At 40.3% G+C, this 16,070-nt stretch overlaps 1 protein-coding gene across 2 annotated transcripts in view; it reads left to right on the top strand.

Moving 5' to 3' along the window:
- Positions 1-8,555, top strand: part of INPP5B (inositol polyphosphate-5-phosphatase B) — a 176,073-nt gene extending 167,518 nt beyond the window's left edge. For both annotated transcript variants that reach the window (XM_089688790.1, XM_089688791.1), the window contains 2 exons: positions 1,043-1,154; positions 7,450-8,555. In XM_089688790.1, the coding sequence (XP_089544916.1) occupies positions 1,043-1,154; positions 7,450-7,571 (234 nt within the window). In that variant the 3' untranslated portion in view covers positions 7,572-8,555. The remainder of the gene's footprint in view (positions 1-1,042; positions 1,155-7,449) is intronic.
- The last annotated feature ends 7,515 nt before the right edge of the window (positions 8,556-16,070 follow it).

Genomic DNA, 16,070 nt, shown 5'->3' with positions numbered 1-16,070 from the left:
TATCAAGATTTAAAGGCTTTCTTCTGGTGATATTATCTTGCAGAAATTATTTTATTTTTTATGCAATCCATAAAATGCACATTTTCTCCACTTTGATCAGTGTTTAAAAAAATTTGTATTAATGTAGTTAAACGTATACTGTAAATGTCACTTTATATTTTGTCAGGTTTCTTTAAAGATGAACTCCAACAAATATTTGTATTGCTTATTTATATTGGTCCAGCTTGGCATATCTCATACCCGATGGGCCACTGGGGAAGCTGACAATCATTACAGTAGTTAGAGCTGCTGTAGTGATAGTGGCGATATTCTGGGTCCTGCTTGGGCTCTGTGTGAGTGGTATCCCCTCAGCACTGCCACTATTCACAAAATACCTTTTAATTTCTCAGTGAATACAAGGTGTTCTGTGATTGAGCGAGGTGGAGAGGGGCTGTAGGGAAAACTCCAATGGCATAGCAATCTTGTCCAACAACGGAATTTTATTAAAAAGCCACATGCATCATGTATATTACAAAAAAAACTCATCTCATAACATCATCATGTGGTGTACATGCTGATATAATATTCCCACCCCCCTCGGAACGTTTGGGTAGAATGAGATTACTTTGCCATTGGAGTTTTCATTTTTTCTTTTCTATATGAATATTGAGTTGGAGACAATATTTTGTATCTTTCTATCTCACATCTGGACAATGTTAATAGTCACTGTGTTGGACTGTCCATTTTTTTGACAGCAGCTGCTAAAATAGCTGCTGTACTTTCACGGAAACTCCCGGCTGTTATTTTGAAAGCTGCGAATTGCAGCCAAATATAAAGAGGGGAAGTGGAAACAAAAGAAAGACAGGGCATACTATAAATACCCTTCTTTTGGATGTGTTGAAAGCCCATAGCCTACAACTGGTTACAGTGGATTGATCATTAACTACAAATTTGTATGAAAAAAGCACCTATATTATACAGCAAGCGTATTGTAAAAAATGCCATGACATGGCAGAGAGGTGCAGATGTAGATATATTAATATCATTATTTTCTTCTTCTTAGGTTATTTCCAGGTTACCACTGCACCACAGAAATGTCTTCAACTACCTGATATCTGTCTTGCGAGAGCTGCTGAGCAACTCATTACAGAACCATCTAGATATTAACATTTTAGGTAACATGTTTATTGTCAGTGTTATTTTGTTTTGTTCAGTGTAATAGGAAAAACCATACACTCATGATGTCTACATAGGCAAAACGTTAATCAATCGACAAGCTACAGCACATGGTCCCACCCTCAGGACCACTCCTCACCAATGAAGACATAATTGATGTGTGGCATTTCCCTTGCTATGTGTTGAGGATTGACCAACCACAGTGATTTCCAGCTTCCATGGGGAACCCATATGCATAACACATACATACTTACATTGGTCCCAACTGGCCCAAATAGTGTAATAACAAAAACATAATAATAATGTAAAATGGGCCATACAAGGAATTGAACTGTAACTATATTGTGTGTTTGGCCTCTTGTCACTGGTTTTGTTTTGCAAAATGTGTATTTAAGTTTGTATGAAAAGTTACAAAGCAGAGCCTCTGGGCATTCCCTAGCTCAACATAAACAGTTAACAAAATATCCCAACAACAGTGGCTCAGGTACACCTCATGGTCAAAGAGAAAAATAATATATATGCACATGTAGCAGTTAAAGCAGTAATCAGAGTAGACCCTGTCAGGTAAGTGCATTGGCACTATAGGCAGGCATCAGAAACCAGGCAGGTACTACTAAAATGCAAGATGCTCTGATACAGCCTAAGTGATTCACTGAACCCAGCAGACATACAGCAATGGTTTGGGGAATTGATATCCTGGTTAGTGAGTCGATAAAATGAACAACAGCAGCCCAGAACTCTTGAATATGGGGGCAGGACCAACAAACATGGAAAAAATCAGCAGGTGTGTCGCCACACAGCCAGCAATAGGGTGCCACCGCAGGGCAGATTTTTTGAAGGCGTTGAGGAGTAAGATAAGCCATATGCACTATTTTAAATTGCATCGGCCTATCCGTTGTGGCAATTAATTGGGTAAACTGGTATTCACAAGCATTCTCCCAGTCCTCGCTATCTACTTTACGCAACAGGGATTCCAAGTCCTGCAGTAGTTGAAGTGACTGGGTACTAAATTGTGAATGGTAAGCATGGCAGAGTTGTAGGAGCCTGAAGAACAGAGAATTGGAAGTTCATAGCTATGTTCTGACCTATCAAAAGTGACCGAAGAATCCCCTGCACAAACATCTTTCAAATATTTAATGCCTTTCAAGCTCCATACAGTGGGGTCTAGAATTGTCATGAACTCTGGGAGCTGTGTGCTAAACCAAAGAGGATCGTGTGGAGACTATTGAGCAGAGGCCGAAGAGCCAGGAGGCATAATGATTTGCCAAACTTTAACCACTTGCCTACCGGGCATTTCCTCCCCCCCCCCCCCCCCCCCCCTCCTGGCCAGGCCAACTTTCAGCACTGTTGCACTTTGAATGACAATTGTGTGGTCATGCAACACCGTACTCCCAACATTATTTTTATAATTTTTTTGAGACAGATAGAGCTTTCTTTTGGTGGTATTTAATCACCACTGGGTTTTTTTTTTTCTAAACAAACAAAAAAAAGGCAAAACGTTTTGAAAAACAAAAAGGTTTTTCTTAGTTTCTGTTATAAAAAATTCCATAATAATAATTTTTCTTCTTCACTGGTGGGCACTGATAGGCTACACTGATAGGCAGCAATGATGGATACTAAGAGGTGGCACTAATAGGCAGCACTGATAGATGGTACTGATCAGTAGGCACTGGCAGGCAGCACTGACTGGCATTACTGATTGGGCACTGAAAGGCAACACTGATGGACACTGAAAGGCAACACTGATGGGCACTGATAGGCAGCACTGATGGACACTGATAGACAGCATTGATGGGCACTGAGAAGCATCACTGACTGGCACTGAAAGGCAGCACTGATGGGGCTGCACTGATAATCAGAGCACTGATGATCAGTGCCCTGGTTATCAGTGTAGATGTCTCCTGTGTGGACTGCCTCTTACCTGTTCTCCAATAACCAGCAAATCCTGTTTACAATGAAATCAGCTGTGACTGATCACATGGTAAAGGGCCACTGTGATTGGCCCTTTACACCGGAAGACACACCGATCACAAAGCGTGCCACGGGGGGTTCTGGGAGGATGACAATAGACGCACTCCCAGAACTGGACATAATTCGGCGTGGTTGGCAAGAGGTTAATCACAGACTTGATAGACAAAGTGAGGGTGAAATAAGAGGTCTGAGGACCCCGATATGGCAACTTGCGCAGGGATTCAAAGGAACCCAGATTTGCTGCCTCCAGGACCACAGACGCATTGGAGTCATCAGAGATAACCTAATTGTGTGCGTGATTAAGAAGGGTTACCAAAAAATATGTGTGCAGATCCAGACACGCCAGACCACCCTGTGTCCAGGGCCAGCAGAGAATTTTCATACTAAATTGAGAAGGGCAGGGATGCCATATGAATGAATTGACAAGGGAACTAAATTGAAGGAAAAATCACTAGGGAATCCAAACGGGACTGTCGTAAGGTATAAAGAAGAACCGGACGTATCTTCATTTTTACCAGATTAATACGTTCAATAATGGATAGGGGAACATTGCCCCAGGCTCCTAGCCTTTGCCTGACAGTCTGCACAGTGCATTCCAAATTAAGTCGGCAAAAGTTATGTACATTTGGAGAGCTAATGAGGCCCAAATATTTTATAGAATCTGCCCACTGTAGAGGAAGATTCAGATCAGCTAGCCCTCTGACATCCGTGTCTATGGGCATAATAAGGGATTTTTCCCAATTAGTACGAAGACCATAGAAGGTGGCAAAGGACAAGAGTATATCAAAGGCAGTCACAAGGGAAGGGCCAGGGTCATGCAGAAACAACATTAAGTCAGCATTAAGGTTTTTAGAGTTTTATTTGACCAAAAAAAAAAAAGTCCAAAAACGCTGGTTTGCCGCGATTTACCGCGTTTTTCAGTGTTAGAGCATTTTTACAGCTAAAAAACTCCACTAGAAACCCACTAGTTCTGGGGGGTTTTTCCAGCCAAAAAATGCCCCTGCCAAAAACGTTGATTATAGTCTATGTGTAGATGGACACATAGGATAACTGGGGAGTTTACTGGCTGTAGAAAAAAATGTGAAAAGCCAAAAACAGCCGCTGTAAAAACGTCCAGTGTGCATGAGGACTGATTGTCCTAGAAGGATGAATCTTTTCTTCAGCTCTCTTTACCACCATTCAGCATATAGAAAGCACAATCCTGCTGCTGCTCCTGCTTTGCAAAGCCCTACTTTGAACTCCAGTCTCTGGTCTGTTTATAGTACCTGCCAACAGTGAAATGGTCAGCTCTGACGGTCTGATCCTCCCTAGCAAGTTGGGTTTATGAGTACTTAAGGCCTTGCCTTGCACTTTTGGTGTAGTGTGATACTGCTACATGGGCGCAACTTGTCTGCACAAATGTTGGACATTCCTGCTGATATGGGTGAGCCCAGCTGATACTCTGCTGGGGATCAGGGGCATTTACTGGGTATCCTCTGAGGGAAAAGATGTCTGTAACCTGAATCCCATGACCCTGTAGTTATAGGGTCTACATCATCAGAGCCTCCTTCAGCTTCACTGGGTGAGTTTAAGTCCCCTTCCCTGTCAGGGGCCTCCATGTCAACTCAGGACAGCAGGGAATGATGCTGGGGTGAACTTACAGCCTGTATGGTTTGCATCCATGAGGAATTTAGTGAATTTGACTACAGAGTCTGTCTCTGGTCTTCCCAAAGCCTCAGTACAGGCTGAGCCACTAGTCTCTGGGATTATCTCTGACTCAGATTCAGGTCCCAACTGTCTGTCTCTGAAAAGACTGTTCTTAAGGCACTGCAGTCTCCTATTGTCACCTCAGAAATATAAGGAGACGTTTTGGTTAATGCAATGTGCAGTATCTGCATTGGGAGGATCAGCCTGCTTTCTCCAGTCTTGGGTCTTTCAGAGCTCCTACAGCTGCAAAGACCTTTGGTGAACACAGTGGAAGCATGTGCAGCATTATTTGAATCACCTGGATGTCTTTTAAGAAAATAACACTGTTACTTAACTCACTGAATACTTCACGGACCTTTAGATAGTGTTTATTATTTATTACTTATTTTAGGGATGGATTTTTGGTTGTTATAATCACATGGTTTCATTACTTGTCATATAGTATATATCACTTTATATAAATGTTTTTCTGGAGTTTTTGAACTTCATGCAATTTTCGCACTATTATATATAATTTGAAAGGGTTTGGCGTATTGACCTTTAACTGCTAGCTGCTATATATCTTTTGTCTGCAGAGCGCTGGTTCTATACATTTACTTGTCAGCTATTATTCATTTAGCAAATACATATTTGCGGCACATTTATTTGGTGTGTGTTTTCCTTGTAAATGCTCCAACTGGTCAAGTTGTAAAGGTATACCATCAGATGTAAACCATCTTGACCGGTTAAGCCATTGTTTCCATGTTTTTACAGATATAAGTGTAAAAAAACTACATTTTGCATAAATGAGAAAAGATTTATTGATCTTTTGATTGATGCCAGGTGCCTTAAAATATTAAAGATTTTTTCAAATTAAAATAAGAAACATGTTATGCTTATCAGCTCTGTGCAAGGGTTTTGCACTGAGCTGTCCCGATCCTCTTCTTCTCGGGTCCAACGTCGGCGCTCCTGGCTTCTCCCCCCTTTCAAGTGCCCCCACAGCAATCCTCTTGCTATGGGGGCACTCATGCATGCTCACCCCCAAACCCTGCTCAAGACATACAGAGCTGGGCTCGGCCCCACTCCCAACCCCGTCCTCATTGGCTGTGATTGACAGCAGCAAGAGCCATCTGAGCCAATGAAGCACATTGATGTTGGATCAAGAGAGGGCTCAGGTATGTTATTAGGGGGGCTGCAGGGGAAGCTGCATAGAATGCAGTAAGGTACTTTCTGCCTTTACAACCTCTTTAAATGTACTTTGTTACCCTTTTAATGGCCTTTAATGTGGTTTACACCACACATATTTGTTAATCCTAATACGGTAAGATTCATTTACAGTGCAAACACAATACAGCTTTCACTGGGCACTAATCATATTTATTGAAGTGTGAAATCCTCCAAACAAAGTGTTCCAGCTGGGAACTGCAAGAAGTTATTGAATTACTATGTTTGCCTGTAAAGCTAAGAGCTGCCACTTTTTTCTTAATGCTGGATATCAGAATACCTATGCGAGATGCATTTGTAAACTGCCAGTCAGTAAGACTCCCACTCCTTACAAGTACCCTGAACAAAATTAAATCACTGGGTCCTATACACAGTATTTACCTGCATATGTATTTGATAGTTTTGCTTTATGTTTTGGTATGTGTTTTTTATTAACTTTAAATTCCCTAAGATCTATTTTTTATACATTAAGTTATTCTAAAGCAGATAGTAACATGAGCATCGTAATATCTAGAGAACATAGCAAGTCAGGGACCAGAAATCACAAATCAATATCATATAGTGTAATAGATTTGTATGCAATGTAATATCTTGTAATGCACTTCTGTCTTATGGCATTTTTAGGTGGTTTTGGACTGCCCATAGTTATTACTGACACTTGGCATATTTAATGTATTTAGATCCCAGAATGGCATTATTTTAATTACAGTACTTGCTGTGTGCAAATGTATTTCAACAGTGAAGTGATCTGGGGACAGCAAGACTGTACTCTTACACACTTATTTAAACATGTTTTAGCTCTTGAAGGCCCAAAAATATTGATGTACACTGACTCTTGCATTTCATAGACCTACAGTTTCTCTACAAGATTTAACCCCCAGTTTGTAGCTTTCATGGTCAGAGCCTCCACCTCCTAGCTTTTCTGTCATGGCCGCATACTTATTGTCTCCATTTTGGTTTTCTACAAAGAGTCCTGTGAAATTCCAACTCTGCCTCCTTTCTTCACATTTACTTTCTTTGGATTACGAGTCCAGCAGGAACAAATTTCTATCAGTGTATGGCCAGCTTAAGTAGGATAATAATCTGCAGCCATCAATGTATTCTGACAGTGGTGTGTTCCACTGTCAGAATACAATGTCCCTGCAGGTGGATTCCTCCAACCACCTTGTTTGTGTTGATGGAGGAAACTAACAGGAAGAGCAAATGTGGTGCTGAGCAGAAAAAATTATGAGCTGTGTGGTAGAAATGGAAAGCAGTACCCTTTCACATTTTGGTTTTAGCTTTGACCAGTTCAGCCCCAGTTCATATGTATATGGCAGCACTGCTACTCAGTACAAGGTTAGTGCATAAGAAAATGCCTAGTTGCTGGTTATTTCTGTGGGTACTAGCATGTGTTATGAAACCCGAGGTTTGATTTCTCTTTCTTGTTCACAGCAAGTATATTTGGGAATCTTTTACTCCGACCTCATCCTGATGAACCAAAAGCCAGCAACTTAGAGAAGAGGAAATGCCAGGAGTTTGTTCAGCAGTTTCTCATGCACAGAGAGGATCCTTGAATTGCCTCTTGTCTGGGCATCAGCAGACTTTCAGAAGCCGTGCCAAGGTTTTGTGCCATTGAGCCATCTTTTCCATAATTTTTACAGCTATAAGTGTAAAAAAAACCCTACATTTCATAACTGAGAAAAGATTTATTGATATTTTTGACTGATGCCACCGTGCCTTAAATGTACTCTGTTACCCATTTAATGGCCTTTAATGTGGTTGAATCATATGTTCTAATATCTCATAGCACCATGATGGTCCAAAATTGTAACTCAACCAAGACTGTGTGATTGCGTAGAGAACCTGATTAGTTTAGGTTTTATTGCTGTCTGCTGAGTACTTCTGCCTTCTAGGTGTCAACATTGTCATATAAACAGGATTCTCAAACTGGGTGCATAGAGCAATAAAAACCTGACAAAGGTTTTAACCTTACGTGCTCTACTCAGCTTCAACATTTAGCTTCATTTTCTTTCCTGGAAACATATTGTCCCTGGAACAGGAAATGAGATAATCTCCCCAATGGGGCCACAGAGAACATAAAAAACTGTCCAAGGTTCTAAGCTTCCCCTTTAAATCCAAGAATGAAGAAAAGGAGTTTTTCATGGAAACTTTAAATTCTTTCACTTTCCTGGGAATAATGTGTAATCACACATAGGCCAAATTTCTCATTGTTATTTACGCTGGATATAACTGACTGAATGTTGTCCAGTGCATAGATAAAATATTTTTTTCTCGATCATTGTTACTGTAAAATTTTATGTAAAAAGTGAACTATTGTATTTTTTTCTATTGGTAAGGAATTTTAAACTGCTGTGTCGCAATTTAAAATAATGTGCATATATTTTCTACTTTGTACTTATTCTCCAGAGATGAGTTTTTTAAACTAATATTTAATGTTTTGTATTAATGCAAATGGATAAATATATTTTAAATACATTTGGGGTTAGCTATAGACACTAATTAAAAAAAATAAAAACCTTTTTTTTGTTTTATGTGTATTCTGTGTCAGACAAATACAGTTTACTATGTCTGCATGCCTACTTGTCCTTTGCTTTTGTTCTGATCTCAAATCAAATGGTGTTTTTGGTAATACTCCCTAACAAAACAGACTTGGGTTTGCAGTGGTTACGTTTCAAACCTAATTCACAGGATAACTACTGATGTACAACTCAAAATATGTATGTTACATATGTTATGTATGGTATATATCTTTAAAGTACCCAAGCTACAATTCCACCTGTATATTTTTGTGTGATATGTTAAATGAAACTCATCCTTGCTGCATCTTTGGTGTTATTTCCAGCAAAACACACCTGTCATTTGGATGAACATGTAAACTCCTAATATGCATAATATGTAAAATGAAGTATGACTGTAGCCCAATTCATATTATCTGTATTGGTTTTTATTAGGAGGAGTTTCTACTGCTTTTACCAGTGATATTGCCTAAAGCGGTAGTAAAGTCCATAAAAAATTGGGCCCCCAATGTCAGACTTACCTTAAAACAAATCCCTCCAGTGGCACCCGTCCTTCTTTCCGAGTTTGTGGACTTTGGCCGTTTGGCTGGGCCATGATGACGTCACTCCTGCACATGGGGTCACAGTCGCAGCACATCGCTCTGAATTGACGGCATACCGCTGTGTGCCATCCATTCAGAACACAGTGTGCATGCACCGATGATGTCATCAGCCTCTACAAATGTGAATATTTCCTAAACGGTAGGAGATATTCACTGTACCCGCAGATAAGCCTTATTATAGGCCATTAGCTCTCCAAAAATGTTGTCTGATCCCTGAATGGGTTTCTTGCAGACTTACAGATATGATTATATGTACCATTTTTCCAACATTTTTTTTTTTTAAATATATATAACCTCATATCTTCTGATACTAGCCACTATTCTTATATTATTTTATATTAATAAAGCATTAACATTTTGCACAGAGCTTTACAGACAGTACAATTACAATTCAAGACAGGACAGGGTCCTGCTCTCTTCGGTCCTCTCAAGACCTCCTGCTCTCTAGCTCCCTCATCATCTCCTCCCTTGCTCGTCTCCAAGACTTCTCATGTAATATTTCCCATGTAATGTGACTCATGTAGTGTGTCGCATGTAATGTTCTTCATGTAAGTGTGCCCCATAATCTGCCTTGCTGTGTGCCATGTAATGTGCCTTCCTCCCACGTTATTTTCCCTGCCCCCCCCCCCCTTTCCTCTGTACACTGTTTATCTCAAGTTGGACCCAGAATCAAGCAAGTTGCACATTAAATACAGTGGTACAGTGGGGATCGAAAGTTTGGGCACCACAGCTAAAAATTTGTATTAATGTGCATAAAGAAGCCAAGGAAAGATGGAAAAATCTCCAAAAGGCATCAAATTACAGATTAGACATTCTTATAATATGTCAACAAAAGTTAGATTTTATTTCCATCATTTACACTTTCAAAATAACAGAAAACAAAAAAATGGCGTCTGCAAAAGTTTGGGCACCCTGCAGAGTTAATATCTTGTACTGCCCCCTTTGGCAAGTATCACAGCTTGTAAACGCTTTTTGTAGCCAGCCAAGAGTCTTTCAATTCTTGTTTGAGGTATCTTTGCCCATTCTTCCTTACAAAAGTCTTCCAGTTCTTTGAGATTTCTGGGCTGTCTGTCACGCACTGCTCTTTTAAGGTCTATCCATAGATTTTCAATTATGTTGAGGTCAGGAGATTGTGAAGGCTATGGCAAAACCTTCAGTTTACGCCTCTTGATGTAATCCCCCGTGGATTTCGAGGTGTGTTTTAGGATCATTATCCATTTGTAGAAGCTATCCTCTCTTTAGCTTCAGCTTTTTCACAGATGGCATCAAGTTACCATCCAAAATTTGCTGAAATTTTATTGAATCCATTTTTCCTTCTACTCGTGAGATGTTCCCTGTGCCACTGGCTGCAACACAACCCCAAAGCATGATTGATCCAACCCCATGCTTAACAGTTGGACAGAGGTTCTTTTAATTAAATTCTGTGCCCCTTCTTCTACAAACGTACCTTTGCTCATTCCGGCCAAAAAGTTCAATTTTAACCTCATCGGTCCACAGAACTTGTTTCCAAAATGCATCAGGCTTGTCTATATATTCATTTGCAAATAATGATTTGTGTGGTGAGGATGTAGAAGAGGTTTTCTTCTGATGACTCTCCCATGAAGACCATATTTGTACAAGTATCTCTTTATAGTGGAATAGTGTACCACAACTCCAGTGTCTGCCAGATATTTCTGGAGGGATCGTGCAGTCAAACGTGGGTTTTGAATTGTTTTTCTCACAATCCTGCGAGCTGTTCTGTCTGATATTTTTCTTGGTCTTCCAGATCTTGCTTTAACTTCCACTGTTCCTGATGACTGTCATCTCTTAATTACATTCCGAACAGAGGATATTGACATCTGAAAACGCTTTGCTATCTTCTTATAGCCTTCTCCAGCTTTGTGAGCGTCAACTATTTTCAGTTTCATTTTTCTAGACAACTGCTTAGAAGAGCCCATGGTGCTGATTGTTGGGGCAAGGTCAGATGAGTCTGGGCATTTAAAACCTTTGAGATTGACATCACCTGGTCTTCCCAGACAATGATTGAGAACAATCCATGACACTGGCAGGTCTCAGCTTTGCAAAGGGGGCAGTGCATGCTATAAATTCTGCAGGGTGCCCAAACTTTTGCAGACACCATTTTTTTGTTTTCTGTTATTTTGAAAGTGTAAATGATGGAAATAAAATCTAACTTTTGTTGACATATTATAAGATTGTCTAATCTGTAATTTGATGCCTTTTGGAGATTTTTCCATCTTTCCTTGGCTTCTTTATGCACATTAATACAAATTTTTAGCTGGGGTGCCCACACTTTTGATCCCCACTGTAGGTACATTTTAATATTGATTCCATTATTTAATGATATTTCTAAAAATAACTTATGAAACAGCTCGCTGATCATACCAATGTTCTGTGAGCTGTAGATGTGAACATTGTTTCAGGGGTTCCCTGAGATCTCAAAATTTTTGCTAAGGGTTCCTCCACAGTAAAAAGGTTGAGAAACCCTGCATTAGACAGAATTTAAATTAAACAGGATCTGAACTCTGAAAGCTTTGCTCAGAAAAGTCAGGTAGAGGGGAAAAGGACTATTAACCAGCATTTCTTATGGTCTGCCTGTGACTAGCCTTTTCCCATTGTTTACAGTGCCTTGAAAAACTATTCACACCCCTTGAAATTTTCCACATTTTGTCATGTTACAACCAAAAACATAAATGTATTTTATTGTGATTTTATGTGATAGACCAACACAAAGTGACACAATTGTCAAGTGGAAGGAAAATGATAAATGGTTTTCAAAATGTTTTACAAATATCTGAAAAGTGTGGCGTGCATTTGTATTCAGCCCCCTTTACTCTGATACCCCTAACTAATATCTAGTGGAACCAATTGCCTTCAAAAGTCACCTAATTAGTAAATAGCGTCCACCTGTGTGTAATTTAATCTCAGTATAAATACAGCTGTTCTGAGTGCTCAGAGGTTTGTTAGAGATCATTTTGAGCATACAGCATCATGAAGGCCAGGGAACGCACCAGACAGGTCAAGGATAGAGTTGTGGAGACGTTTAAAGAAGGGTTAAGTTATAAAAAAAAAATCCCAATATTTGAACACCTTAAGGAGCATTGTTCAATCCATCATCTGAAAATGGAAACCATATGGCACAACTGCAAACCTACCAAGACATTACCATCCACATAAATTGACAGGCTGGGCAAGGAGAGCATTAATCAAAGGAGCAGCCAAGAGGCCCATGGTAACTCTGGAGGAGCTGCAGAGACCCACAGCTAAGGTGGGAAAATATTTCCACAGGACAACTATTAGTCATGCACTCCACAAATCTGACCTGTATGGAAGAGTGGCAAGAAGAAAACTGTTGTTGAAAGAAGTCCTGTTTGCAGTTTGCGAGAAGCCATGTGGGGGACACAGCAAACGTGGAAGAAGGTGCTCTGGTCAGATCAGACCAAAATTGAAATTTTTAGCATAAAAGCAAAACACAATGTGTGGCGAATAACTAGCACTGCACATCACCCTCAACACACCATCCCCACCATGAAACGTGGTGGCAGCATCATGTGGGGTTGCTTTTCTTCAGCAGGGACAGGAAAGCTGGTCAGAGTTGATGGGAATATGGATGGAGCCAAATACAGGGCAATCTTAGAAGAAAAGTCTGCAAAGTACTTGAGACTGGGGTGGAGGTTCACCTTTCAGCAGGACAATGACCCTAAACATACAGCCAGAGTTACAATGGAATGATTTACATCAAAGCATATTCATGTGTTAGAATGGCCCAGTCAAAGTCCAGACCTAAATCCAATTGAGAATCTGTGGCAAGACTTAAAAATTGCTGTTCACAGACGCTCTCCATTTAATCTGACAGAGCTTGAGCTATTTTGCAAAGAAGAATGGGCAACAATTTCAAAATACTTGCAGCTGGAATTGTAGCGAAAGGTGGTTCTACAAAATATTGACTCAGGGGGGCCGAATACAATGCATTTCATATATTTATTTGTAAAAAAAATTGAAAACCATTTTATCATTTTCTTTCCACTTCAAAATTATGTTCCACTTTGTGTTGGTCTATCACATAAAATCCCAATAAAATACATTTACATTTTTGAAGGTAACACGACAAAATGTGGGAAGTTTCAAGAAGTATGAACACTTTTTCAAGGCACTGTATATAACCATATGTACATTTGTGCATTTATCCATTGTAAGATTTTTTTTATGTTTTGCAAATAAAGGTAGCGCCCGAGTCATTTTCTTCTTTACAATCTACAGTATTCAGGTATTACGAACAGAAGTAGGCCCTATCTACACTGCAAGGAAGGTAGGGAAGAAAGCAGATGGATGGGGGGCTTATGGGGGAAGGCATATCAAGGAGTATGAAAGTTGGATAGCCAAGGAGAAAAGAGGGTTGGGGCTAAACAGAAACTGTAAGATCAGTAACAGAAAACAAATAACCTTGAGTTGTTCAGGTTAGTAGCAAAATGTATGAGATGAAGACTAGTTCAGGGAAGTTTTCCTCCACCTTTGTGTCAGTAAGATACTAGAAGGGCAGAGGACCCCCCCCCCCCCCACACCCCATAAGCTAAAAAAGAAAGATGGTGAAGCCAAGTGGCCCAGATGACTTACAATGCCTTGTTATGTGATGTGGGGAGGCTGTCATCCTGGGAGAGACTAGGCAGATTCCTTCCTTTAGCAAGAACAATAGTGAGCAACACAGTAGTGCCATCACTAAGGGTCCATTCACACCAGCTACTGCTTTATATTGCAATGGCTGGTGTGCGGTGAAGTCCTATGAGATCATCACAGTGTACTGCCCTGTTCCTTTTTTTTTTAATGAACTTTATTGAAATGTCAGATATTTCATACAGTTCAATTGGCCACCACACAGTGCTGATGCCTGCACACCACCACAATGCAGTGGTGTGAACTGGGCACACAGGAAACAAGGCATTTTGTCTTGTCATGCTGTGGGACTGTGCTGGACAAACCGCCCAGTCCCAACGCATCTGGTGTGAATAGACCCTAAATCTCCTAAGATTGGCAGCAGTCATACAGCTATTGGGAAATGTACTGCTATTTAAAAGGTAATTTTTCATTGTACTGTTTAACCACAATAAACATTTCTAAATTTTCTCTATAACATAGCAGTTCTTTTAATTTCCTTATTAAAGGTTCAAATATTTGTATTTCAGCTGTGTGTTGTGCTGTTAATCCAGAGCACCACTCTAAAGAGGTTCTCCTTCACTCTATTATTTGGAAAGCTCTATTCAGTGTAAAATACTAGTAAGGTTAGCGCTTTTCACATCCCTGCCAGTCACTTGTTAGAACAAAGCTACCAAGTATCCCAACTTTTTCCAGCACAATACAGCACACATGGGTTTTTCCAGGGCAGGCTGAGTCATGCAAGAAAAAAACGTTGAATGGTTCTAAGTAGTGGTAGCCATGGGCAGCAACATTATGTTTATTTTTACAGTGCGTGCCAGAAAAGACATTTTTACAGAGATGTTTTGTTGTAACTGTTTATACACATTGTAGATGTTTTTCTATTTGTTTTAACCGTTTTCTGCCACTGTAATGCATATATACAGTGGCAGGGCAGGTGCATCTTAACACTTATACTGTCACACATATACTTCCATGGGAGCTAAGGCTCTGACCAAGCATGTGACTGGTATGAGAGCCAATCACAGTGATCACATAATAGGGAAGCTGCCCCCTGGCAATAACACAGCTTAAAGGTATGCCAGGAGGCAGCGGGAAGAGGTTAAAGACTTATCCCGTGATATTAACTTTTCTGCAAAAAAAACATGGAAAACTCTTCCCTCCATCCCACTTTTAAAGCCATTGCAGGACATTGACAGGTTATTATTTTAAACATATAGTGGAGACTGGAAGAAAAAGTAACAGACACTACGTCCCAAATAGTAATTAGGAACAGTACAGAGAACACAGAGGGACTTTTCAGGTGCCAAAATTATACAAATATAAATAAAAGTATAGACAATTTTTGAGGTATTATAAAAGCACATTAAAAACGTGTTCAATTACCAGTAAGTCTGTTTTCAGCCTTGGTCAATTCAGTATCTGCCAGACGTTGTGCAGTGGGGTGGCAAAATGAAACACATCCACATCCAAGAACCAAAGATGTTTTAGTCAATTTCTGAAAGCTTTGTCAGCAAACAGATTTTGTGTCTTTATTTACAGGCCCTGCAACTCACTACCATGCCAGAACCAGTGTTCCAGCAATACTTTCCCAAAAGGATGAGCCTGGACATTCCATGGATCTCATTGACAGCCGCCAATGAACTCCCCATAGATGTAGTCTGGATTACCTAGATGAAAATGGAACTGTTAGAGCAGCACCTAGGCCAGAATGGAGCTGTGATCACATGTAGCTCTACGAAAGATATATAACTTTGGGCATGAATGTAATCTGGTAATTGAGGGTGGAGATGCTGAAGAGATGCCCTGCACACTTAGGTCCACCTAAAGAGATAAGGCAACTGCTGTGTGCTTTGGAAGCAATGACGGACCCTGATGCATGCTCTGTAGATATTTGGGGAAAAGCTGGCATTGTTAGGTTTCCCTTTGGAATGGAGGTTGTGGTACCACCTAATCAAGGCATCATTTTCCTTGTGGAATCTTTGCCCGCAGAAGTTGCGCCATTTTGTTGACAGAGCCCTTACAGTGGTCCAGCATGGTATGGTACTAGTTAGAATCTATAACACCCAAATCTTCTACTCCACCTGCTTCCTGGAACACCAACAGCAGAACTGGTCCTAATCGGGGATGTAATTGCCCCAAAATGGGGCACATACAACTCAGATTCCTGGTCATTGCTACATAGCAACAGTGAATAAACTGGAAGTGGGCAGGGGTGCAAATACTGCCACTCCTACAACTAACCACCAAAGAACTAACACCCAGAAACAGCAAAAAGTCTAAGTGG

Source organism: Staurois parvus, unplaced genomic scaffold, assembly GCF_062004578.1.
Source record: "Staurois parvus isolate SC_StPar_1 unplaced genomic scaffold, SC_StPar_1.0 ptg000454l, whole genome shotgun sequence".
Classification (NCBI taxonomy): domain Eukaryota; kingdom Metazoa; phylum Chordata; class Amphibia; order Anura; family Ranidae; genus Staurois; species Staurois parvus.
This window is presented reverse-complemented; position numbering and strand designations above follow the sequence as displayed.